The sequence below is a fragment of the Trichoplusia ni genome, chromosome 5, assembly GCF_003590095.1.
Source record: "Trichoplusia ni isolate ovarian cell line Hi5 chromosome 5, tn1, whole genome shotgun sequence".
Lineage (NCBI taxonomy): Eukaryota > Metazoa > Arthropoda > Insecta > Lepidoptera > Noctuidae > Trichoplusia > Trichoplusia ni.
Genome location: NC_039482.1, coordinates 1,671,116 through 1,683,026, shown reverse-complemented (window position 1 = coordinate 1,683,026; position 11,911 = coordinate 1,671,116). Strand labels below are relative to the sequence as shown.

At 35.3% G+C, this 11,911-nt stretch overlaps 1 protein-coding gene across 1 annotated transcript; it reads right to left on the bottom strand.

The window, feature by feature from the left end:
• Positions 1–1,620: 1,620 nt before the first annotated feature.
• On the bottom strand, positions 1,621–5,509 carry LOC113493989. Its single transcript, XM_026872069.1, has 2 exons — positions 5,319–5,509; positions 1,621–1,967 (listed from the first exon to the last, which is right to left on the bottom strand). The coding sequence occupies exon 2, from the start codon at positions 1,951–1,953 to the stop codon at positions 1,636–1,638; it is 318 nt and encodes a 105-aa protein (XP_026727870.1). The 5' UTR covers positions 1,954–1,967; positions 5,319–5,509; the 3' UTR covers positions 1,621–1,635.
• Positions 5,510–11,911: the final 6,402 nt, after the last annotated feature.

Sequence of the window (11,911 nt, the reverse complement as noted above, 5' to 3'; positions counted from 1 at the left end):
ACGGTTCACTATACATAAAGGCTTCTGTCAAACGGGCCCTTCTCTGTTGAGTGGATCGCATGTCACAAAAATTGGAAAAGCCTGGAGGGCACTCAAAAGCACTGTTTGACATCGTCAGGTGAGGGAACTTGCATGTACGACTCCACTGTTGATCGAACCTGAAACTATGCAACAGCAAATATGCGCAATTCGTAGAACGGAAAAAAATGTTTGTTAATTCCCGTTTTATTTGCAATAAATACCTCACGTTTTCCGAATTTTTCGTTCTTTTTTCGTACCAGCACTGCAGGTATTCAGAATTATTGATGGTTGTGTTTTAAAATCATTGTTATTTTATGAAGTACCTTTAAGTAGAAACCAAACTACATACATTAACGACAGTAAACGGAAATCCAACACACGGAAACGTGGCAACTTGTCAATAAAAATAGGCCGTTAGAAAAACTGTGTCATGTATTTTCCCTGGCACCGTTTTAAAGTTTATTTTGTTTAAAATCTGACGTTAACGATGGGCCTTCAGAAGTCATTGTACAAACTATAATTACCCGTCATTATTTATTTTTTATGTGTGTTTCTTTGTTGTATAGTTGCGACAATTCTGTTATTATTTATTTAAAAACTCTGTAACATGATTTTCAATCAGAAGCGCAAGAGATACATCCTTCAACTTTGAATACAATAAGCAATAGTTAAAAGAACTTGAGAGATTTTTGCCTTTACCAAGAGCCATATGTTAGAATTGTTAAGGACTTTATCGAGAGCAAGTAAGAAGCCACTACTTATTTTGTAGTTCTCCGTCTCGTTTCCACGTGAACAAACCCACTGCATCAAGAGCTTTTGTTACAGACTCAGGTCTTCTTTGGCGAAGTTTCCAAGTTTCTAACAAATATCATAGGAACAAGTATTAAAATAACATGAACACATTTGTTTTAAAAGTATGTTACTCGCATCATTCCCAGTTTTCAAATACCAAGTTTCCTCCGCGACATCGCATAGTCTGCTTTATAAAATAAAAAGAAATACAAGAACTTTTCTCGAGTCAAAGTTTTAAAAGTATTATGTTACTGTTATGTTGACGCAATAATGTCAATTAAGGGCGAGATACGAAGAACCCGATAAATGTATTTTCCTGCGGTAGTTATATGGATTAACGTAATGGCGCTTAATGCACCTCGGTGATTACTTAAAAACATATTAATTTACAACGTGACGTACTGATGCATGAGCCTATTAATTAATTAACGAATTTATTTTTGGAGTTTTAACGCACGTGCGACAAGAATGCGTTAAATATCAATTTGCTTTACCAGTCCAGTCATGATTATTTGCAATACCGCAATGGTACTTTTTGGTTCAACGGTGTAGCTGAATGTTAAATTGAATAATTATTATCAAGATCTACGCGAACTAATGAGTTTTATTTCCTGGTAACTATGTATTTATGTATAAACACATATACAATATATGTTTATGTGTTTTTTTTTAAGAGTAAAAAGGTGTTAACTCCTTGTATCGTTGGCATAAAGGCAGTGCCATGTGTATTCGTGAATCACACAAATGCTTGTCCTACGCGGGGATCGAGCCCGCGACACGTTGCGCTCAGTAGCTTCAGCTTTGGTGACCTCAAGCACTCGGCTATCCGAGTATAAAGAATACTGGTTGACTTACATCCTCAGAAAGTTCCTCGCTGTCGAAGGCTGAGGACAGAGGCCTGCCCCTCTGTACGCGAGCGCCTCTGGAGTCGAAGAGATCATCAGCTGTGGCGTCTTCATCGAGAGCAGTCTTGATGCGGTTTTCAACGTCGGCCCTGATGCGGTCGCGGTCCGACTCGGCGGCGCGTGCGGCCGGCACCTTGCCGTCCAGACGGTCCAGTACCGGGCGGTAGTAGCTCTCGCCTTTGTCAAAGTTGCAGTCGTAGACGCGCGTGCGTCGGGTCCGGCCTAAACGACTCATCTTAATGTTTTGTCCTGTGGATAAAGAAAACTATGTTGAAATGGAATATTGATGCTCTAAGGATGATGCTTCAAGTTTATGACAGTCTTAAGTGATTAACTCTGAAGGCATTCAAATAATGTATAGTAGGGTGCAATGCGTGTTCATTGTGAAATTTTTTAAATTGTTTGTTAGAATAATCCGCTGATGGGTATTCCAATTGAACACATTACTTGATTGAACATGTTAATAATATGAACAATCATGTGTTTGAAAGCTTTTAGGGCTAATGGCGATCAGCGTCGATTATTCAATTTGTTTATTACCCTAAGGATAATACTGCGTATGCTAAAAGCCGAAATCGAGTGGCCGCGACTTGCTAATACTAAAATGCCATTAAAATAACGTTTTGCGGCCGCGGTCAGTCTCCTTACATCCGAATCATTTTATTGGAATATGCGTCAATATTAATACTGGATGACATCCGATTTCCACACTCAGACCAAACGTCCGGCCTTTATCAACTTTAGAGAATCCCTATCGTCCGGAAAAAAACAAAAGAAAATCAATGGAACGAATTTTTACGGGCGGAGGTCACCTGTGTAGGTGAACAATGGCTGTCGATTGTCAGCCAAACGGTTTTAACGATATACGAACGTTTTATAGTCTTATTGGGCTCGTCAATGTTTGCGTTCCTTTGCCACGCCTTTATGTGCAAGCGATGGCTATCCATCGCTGGAGGATAAAGGCTTCCCGATGTTTCTCCTCTTTTTAAATCATTGTGTTTTGGGATAAGTGTTTCAAAGTAAATGTCAGATAGTCAAATAATTATTATGCATTATCTACCTAAGCTGATTGCGTGCACTAAATTACGTATAAACTCTTAAATAGTCGTCAATGTTTATCGATCTTAAATAGGTAATTGATCAGAAATATTTATCTGTACCCGCTAAAATAACGAAGGTACCTGACGAAGTATATAGATCAATAACTGTCTTGAGAATTCTGGCAATTAAAAGAGAAGTAAAAAATAGAATTTAGTGTGAATTTAGTCCAAATATTTAATTAAACTTCAGTTATGAGTGACCTAAATACGTATTTTTTTTGCACGTTCCATTTAGCCAGACGTGTTTTCGTATGATTTGGAAATTGGAAAACGATTTCCACTTGTGTAAAGAGATACATAAATAATTGGTTCGCGAATATACTTGCTTTTTTATTTGTTGAACTAAATACTATTTTGTATGAAACAAGTACCTGTGCTTTGTTTCCAGGAACTTAGAGTTTCATTTAAGCATAATAACAATGTAGAACAAGACAGCGCATTAATTAACATTTGAGATATTGTCTACATTAAATCGGAATTTCTCATTTTTGTCAATTACACCTTTGAACATTTAGGTAATAGAGGATACCCCCTTTTTGACAAGTCCTAGTAGATAAAGGAGAAATGTTCTTCAGATATTTAATATCATGTTAAAAGTTACTTTAAACTAAAATGTTAAATTATCCATCTCGTGTAAGACGACAGGTGAATATTAAAATTCCCTGTTTATGTGTGAAAATCGTAAAACACCTCTTAACACTTGTAAAGCATCCCCTTAACACTTTAACAGCATATTTCACGTTTCTTCAGATAGAAATCCAGAACTATATTGAAAACGGTTGAAAGACAGTAACTTTATTTCGTTCACGGCCAATTTACATACGTCATTGGGCCATGAGCCTCCACTAGTCCGCTACAAAACGTATTCGATGCACACGGTATTCCTATTATGAATGATTTGTAGCTCTTATCGAATTACAGCGCGCGGAGCTTCGCCCGGGGCCAGCTATTAACATAACACTCACTAATGGGTGTTAAACTTACATTTCCAACGTGTTCTACGTCAAAGGCTCCCAGATTAATTAGGTAAATGCGTCTATGATGTCTTTATACTGTATTTAAATGAGTTCACTCTCTCTGAATGTGTCTCTTTACACGTGGAAGTTTACTATTTCGTTTACGGTCAAACGCTCGATGTTTATCTACTATTTATGTAACTGTTTTAATGAATATGCAATATATTTCGAAGTATTCATATTTGTGCATCAACTAATATGTTTTTTGTAGCTTTGGGTTTAAATTTCGAAAATATGAACTTGAGTTTGTAGAGTGCAGGAATCTGTAATTATTATGAAGCGTTTATATCGCTAAATTATCAGACGCGAATAACTACGCTTCAGGAAATTCATAACAGACTAGCAGGTGCAGCTCGAAATTATTTCGCAGGCAATTTTTATACTGCGAAATTTGAGTTCATAAAAATTGTTCAGATTACTGTCAATCAGTTCTCTATGACCATTGTTTTGATAACAACTTAATTATTAGTGTCTTCTTTCTATTTCACTGTAAATGGAATGTCACAATATTTTATTCGAGAAGATTATTCATAAAATTTGTATAAAATTCATCACAGTCCATTTCAGGTTAAACTCATAGCTATTTTTGATGTTGTTTATTCCGGCATAATTCGTTAACGTGCCATGTAAATTTCATGCGTCCCGCTTGTTTGTGAAACTATAAAAATCTCAGTCTGTGTATTTCATCGTCAGTACGTCAGACTCGTCAAGTTTGGTATAAAAGCAATATTATCTTGGAAACAGTAAAATCTGAACATGACACAAGCGCTCGAGCAACAATACGTAATATCCTGTTATCGGCGTTAAAAAACCTTGTAAATATACCAGCCAAACGAAAATAGAGATCGGAGTTTTTAATTTGACAGGACAAATGTTGTGGCGATATATTATAAAGCGATCTTACGCAGCTCCTCATGCGTAGATCCAAATTCTTGGCATAGAATTTAAAAAATCAATGAGCTTTTCACTTCAATGAAATTTATAAACATAATAATAAATGTTTACTACTAGAGATGCCCGCGGACGCATATTCAATAAATTATATTATAATGACAGCGGCGGTGTCACACGCGGCGTTTGAATTATAGATCACCCCTCCTGCTGAATGGCACCCTCCCGTAAATCGACGCGTGCGTCGAACAGTAGAACTAATTGAAAATAGAATTCGCAAACATTCGATATGGGGATATTTTTAGTATCAAAAACCGGGTTTTTGGTCGGACACGAGGTATTGTAATATGCACTCGTTGAACGCTGAACGGCACAGCTAAAAATAATCACGCAATAGGAATTCGAACGCACATTACCGGTAACCAAACTACATACAAATATATTTTGGAAATGTATTAGGAGATAATAATCGAACTGTCATAAATTAAAAAATAATTTGTAAAACATTTTGAATATCGCACAGCAAAATAAATAAATTAAAAAAATAAATCGCTGAGGTTGCATCAAGAGTGAATCTTAAAATTGGTACTAACCTGGAGCGTGTATTGGCGACGAGAAGGAAGATGGGACTGGGCAGTCCGGCCGCGGCGGTGCGGCGTGAGAGCAGCGTGGGCGAGACTATGTTTAACCGTGAGCCACACAGAAATATACTGACTTTTGTTCCAAATGATTTCCTTGTCGGCAAAGTGAACCGTGACAAGCGGAGGAAGACGAACGAAGCGCGGATTTCCGAAGATGTGTAATGCATTGCTCACACCAGCTCACATGTTTGGCACTTGTATACTCATAACATTCCAAATTTACAGTCTGTTATTATACTGTACAAACACGAGGATGCCATACAAGGTATTTTCTGAAAATGAATTGGTGCTGTAATTACAAACCTAATGTTTCGCCTAAATTATGAAAATAATTAAATATGAGAGCTTTAATGTACTCGGTACAGGTATGATGCCTTACACTGTCGTATATTTATTATGTTTAGGTATTTGCTTTAGGCATTTACATATCCAATATTTTATGTCTTTCTCGATGTCGTAAAACCAGACTTATTGGTTTACGAATCGATCTCGCCGTACATTTTACAATTCAACAACATATTATACCGTGATGTTTTTCTGTAGATGGAGTAATTTTTGGTTAAAATAAATATAAAGTGCTGCTTTAATTTGATCAGGTTGGTTCCTTTTAGTCGTTGAGTGTCCGTAGTTATGTGGACGTTTGTATGACAGCAGTAACTGACAGTTTCATTTTCTGTTTAGAGATCAAAAGATTTACGAGGTTTTAAAGTTTTTAGTGCTCTTTGTCGTTCATTTTCGTCGAATAAATTCCAGGGCATAAATATTCCAGTATATTATAAAAGCTACAGTAATTAACCTGTATATTATTAGATTTTTATAGTCAATGCTTGAGAAATCAACCTCATTTTTGGAACGTTCAGTAAAGATGATTACTAGACGACAATAAGTTCCAAAATGCACATTTATCATCAATCACTTCTAAATCTCATTTGAGTTATGTAATTAAAGCATTCATATTAAGCTATCAATGTTCATAACATCCTCTATTGTCCACCCCTTTGGACAGACAAGGGGGTTTCATTTATGATGTTAGCTGAAATTCCCGTTGCACCGGAAATAGGATGTTTTGATAGAAATAGGCTGACGAGAGCTTAAATGGTGAGCTTAACGAATTTAGCTCCAGTTCAAAGGCACTGGAGTAATTTCTGAAGGTTCTAACGTTTTACTGGACAGAGTCAAAGTGACATGCAGGAACTGTGCGAAATCGTATTGAATACTAGCTGTTGCCCGCGACTTCGTCCGCGTGGTTAGAAGATATAAGTTATGATTTATACCTGCCCTGTTTTTTCCACATTTTCCATTGTATCTTCGCTCCTATTAGTCGCAGCGTGATGTATATAGCCTAAACCTTCCTCGATGAATGGTCTACTCCATACAAAATTAATTTTTCAATTTGAATCAGTAGTTCCTGAGATGAGCGCATTCAAGCAAACAAACTCTTCAGCTTTATATATTAGTATAGATTTCTAAGAATGCTGAGAGATTTTAACAACGCTTTGGATGGTAATGAAAATATACTGATCTAAATAATCAATGTGTCGACAATATTCACACGGTTCATGGTTCTTATGATACAGCCTTGTGACGGACTGATTAATAGACGGACAGACAAACAGACAGCGGAGCCACAGACACAGGATTCCGTGTTTACTCTTTGGATACTAACACTAAAAAGGAGAATGGCACAGCAACAATAATATAAATAAATTTACAAGTGACGTGACTTAAAGCCGCATGATCGTTAACACGTTAACAGTTCCAGTTGAAATCTTCGTGACACTTAGTCGTTTTGATTTATTTACTTTCAGTTTCTTGACAGGGCAGTTAATTCAAAACGCTAAAATTTTACCATACGATTTTCCGTATAGTTTAGTTACCTATACTCATAAAGAACATAATAACTAGACTAAGTATTTAGGTATTAAGGCTTTTAGGTATTTTGAAAATTATTAAATTACTGCCCGAGACAAAGACGTCTTTTGATTTTCACAATTTTTTGCGTATTAGTTGTTTTAAATTATAACTGAATCAAAACCCCTTGTTAATGTAATAATTAACTTGAATTTGCAATAGAAGCTCATATTCTATTGTTATTCTGAACTAAATTCTCTGCTTTATGATGTGAAACATAATGTCATCTAATGCTCTACTTTGCAGCGGCCGACAAGCTCCACAATTATGTCTATGAGAAGTTTTATCACATTAAGGCGTAACATTATCACAAACACAGACATCATGATGTTTTTCTTAATTTCCAAGAATATACAATAAATATTTACCTCATCTCCGAGGATAATGGGTAAAATACTACTGTAGTGTAGATAAATGAAAGGCCAAAAATACTCTATCACTTGGCAGCCGATTTCAATGCCGCCTCTGCCTTATTGTTTTAGGAATAATAAACGCATAAACTATTTCCAATGTAGTCTACGATACGGCGACGGGAAGCGACAAAAGACAGAGATAATTCCGTATAAATAGACCGCAAATAAAATTATTATAGTAAACTAAACCCGAGCAACATTAAAAAGTCTATCTTAAGGAAAATAGCAAACTTCAAAAAGACCTTGTCCAAAAAAGTATTGTATTAATAAACATAATTATTTTTATCAGTTGATGAATTTCGTGATTTGTGACATTGTGACAATGAATTTTTTGTGGTCAACAAAATTATTTTAGTGAAGACTGATTTTTCTAATCGTATTGATGTTTTCCATTCACATAATAAATACCTATTTAAAATATGACACCACTTTCAACACTGTTTGATATATAAGTTACGTAACTCTGAGTAAAACAAACGAAGTATCGGTTAGTAGGTACTTGTGATAAGATGTTCCTGATGCAAGTTGTTGCGACATGTACACTTAGTCTAATGGTCAGGACGAAGAGATAGTCAATCCCAGAGGCATCAACTAAAGTATTTTGTAACACTATTTATTTATATAAAGTGTGTAAACTGATGAAATTAACTGAGAAAAGTTTAGATCGATGGAGTCAATTTCTAAAATGAATTTTGGTCAAGGCTAGGATGGCAAAATCCCGGTTGGCCGAGGATGAGGTGGACAGATGATAAAAAAGATAGTAGAAATAGAATGGATAAGTAGGGTAAGAGACTGAGCAGAACGGTATTAACGAAGGGAGGCCTATGTCCAGCAGTAGGTTATTCAAGGCTGAGGGTGATGATTGAGAAACTCTAAGGATTTTCGGTATTCTAGTAAAGACAAGGGTCACTTGTGTAAGACTTACCGAAGCATTTTGTGAGTCAAAGAAGAGGTTTGTCTTTGGGATCGAACTCGTCACACAATACAGTGGGTTCAGCTTGGTGATTTAAATACTTGTAGAAAGACCAAATGTACTCAAGTATACGTATTTAATAAATAAACAGTATATGAGGCAAGATGATCTAATTACTAATGCGCCTTAAACTTTTTAGCATTTTAAATTGAACCACCGAAGCATCGCCATCAAAATTCTAGCTTAAAAAATTACGTACAAAATTCCCTATAACATCAAACTTCACTCAGACCCGGTTTACAGCCCGGGGTTATTATTTTAAACATGGTGACATCGGTTCTTGTAATTTTGTTATATGTCTACCGGCACATGAAAAACTCGTTGAAATTGGGAGTAGGTAGGAAAATTTGTTTAACGTTGGCAGAACTAACTCCGTTATCACTGGGCGCGTGCTTTAAATATTGATATTTTATGTTTTTTGTTGTTGGTGCGGCACACTAGATTAAATAAAAGTTAGAATTTTCATGTTGTTAAAATTACATACTATTGCTAAAGATATTCATTAAAAGTGAAACAAAACTTTACGATGTAACACCATTTCTTCAAGCAGTCTTCTTTTTATAAAACGACTAAATAAAATTTTTGCAACAGGATTCGCACATTCAACAAATGCGTGCCATAGGCGGGGATCGAACCCGCTACACCTTAAGCACTGTCGATTCGGAGCGGTGGAACGGTAGAGCGGAGGAGCGACATAATATTATTTTATTTTTGCTTATTTTTTACCAACATTGGTTATTGTAATTGCAAAATTAGCCAACCAATTATTCATTAATTTTACAAGTTGGCTTACTACAAGCGAAAACCGCAATATATCCCCATTCATTAAACTATCAATTAATCATTGGATGCATTATAATATCAATTTGCTAAAACATTAATTTATTCCATAAAATTCTAAGTGAGGAACGCTTTCAAAACGGGTTTAACGTATAGCCTAAAACTAGTATGGCAGATGTAGATAGAAGCAATGCTTGTTGCGGTTTCATTTGCTAGGAAATCAAATTGATTTAGAACCCAACTGATTTGGTTTTTATTACGACTCGAGCCCTCCCTGTATACTAGAACTTGCTCTTTTTTCTTTTGGGAGCTCAATGAGTTTCAATACTGTTTATTTATCCAAAATTTGCTGTTATTTTTATTACATATAACTGATAAATAGCATTTACTAAAATAATTCGAAATTTTATATGAAAAAAACATCATTTTATCACATGAATAAAATTTAATAAACCCTTCGCTACGAACTACGTGTTTAAATATTATTTTATGTGAAAACTAACAACTAGTCCAGTTTATAGCGATATTAGACCAGAGTTTTGAGGACGTAAAGCATACGTTGGATATTACTTTCTGAAGTTATGTAGCAAACTATAAATACGGCGAGGGACAGAAATTGTAACACACATTTATTATCCAACAGTGATTACTTAACATTAGTTAAGTAATAAAGGATAATGGAAACATACTTGGAGCAGTAGAGAACTATTCAATGCTTGGTAAAGTCGCGCCACATTCTGCTTTCAACTGGAATATAGACGGTAAATTAGCAAGTTTGTCCGCTCGGTTTCACTCTAATACCTATGTATAGAGATCTTGTGAACTCTGGACCGTTCGAGTATTTATTCTAGTAATGTACTGGTTATGTCAGGTTTTGTGTCATCGACGACTTGATATCTGCTTGGAGTAGAATATTTATTTGCGCAGGTATTCGTTTATTTGACATGAAACCTGGATTTAAAATGTTCTATTATTTATATAACAATTTAGAAAGATGACAATCGTGATCAAATCTTTTTATTAACCGACTTCAAAAAAAGGAGGAGGTTCTCAATTCGACTGTATTTTTTTTTTTTTTATGTTTGTTACCTCGTAACTTGCGATTGGGTGAACCGATTTTCATGATTCTTTTTTATTTGAAAGCTTGTGCTTCCCGTGTGGTCCCATTATCACCATTTCAATATCTGATGATGGGATCTTGTAGAAATCGGGGGAACTCTTCAATAAATAACAGCAGATTAACCGCAATTGTTGCTATAGCATATCTAAGCATTGTTTACGCCATCACACAACATATTATCATGCCTGTACTCACTACAAAGGTTATAAAAACTATTTCGAAAAAAAAAAATGTTCAAGGTCACTTACAAAGTTTTACAAAATATGCAATACTGAAACTAAAATAAACATAATTAGATGTTTGTTCTGATGAGATATTCGGTTATTCAAAATGGCCTCCATAATTAACATCACTCTCAAATGGTAACAGACTGGGTGGAGGCTCTCGAACAAATATCACTGGTAATTCTGGGCAGTTTCACGGGGGCAAAGAACTCATTTGGGCAGCGCGTTTAGTAGGCCTACCCATACTAAAAAGTGAAAAATAAAATTAATTTTGGAAAAAAATAAAAACCGACTTCAAGACTACACTAACAATATATACAATTGAACTAAAAAGTATAAAATAATATTTTAATTACAAGCCAAAGAACACTAAAGGAAAATCAACGAAATTATTGATACTTATGCATACTATTTACATTTTAAAATCAGTTATTTTAGGCTAGTATAATCGCTTGCCTACTCGTAAGTGACGTCTACGGCTAACGAGATTTTAAACCATTGGACACCCTTCATTTTTTATTACCCAATTATTATCTAACATGTTTTTCAAATTTGTCTGACGGACTATGTCGTTTTTTTGCAAACATTTTATATTATAACTTTGTTTAATACTATTGCTTTCTATTTCCTCGATCTTAAATTTTGGAGTTCAAACTACTTTCATAAGCATCGAAAAAAAGCTGAGTGATCTAGGCATGATTCAAAACCAAAGGCAATCATTGAATCGTTGCCTTAGCAGCAAACTTGCAACAAAATATGTCGAGCAAGAAGGATTTGCAGAACGGAAATAGAAGAGAAATTGGTAAAACAGGCTATTTGCAAAGGCTGCTTATAAATTCATATACAATTTTTTATTGCAGACCGTATAGTTTCAGAATATGACATCAACATCTTTAATCGAGATAGTGGAACCTTCATGAGAAGAAGCGTATACCCACTTGGACGTATATTGGCTGGTACTGCTATTGTCAAACTACATGCGGATACATTAAAAGCATGTAAGAAGCCAAATTTTAATGGTATACTATGAAAAAAAGTATTTTTAATCGTATGGAAGTGTGAAATCATGAATGTATATATTACTGGCTGGACTGATGCGATGAGAGAGAGAAAATTCCCTATTG

What these genes read in the sequence shown, in the direction of transcription:
- LOC113493989 (XM_026872069.1), bottom strand. Translation starts at nt 1,953, where the DNA reads ATGAGTCGTTTAGGCCGGACCCGACGCACGCGCGTCTACGACTGCAAC.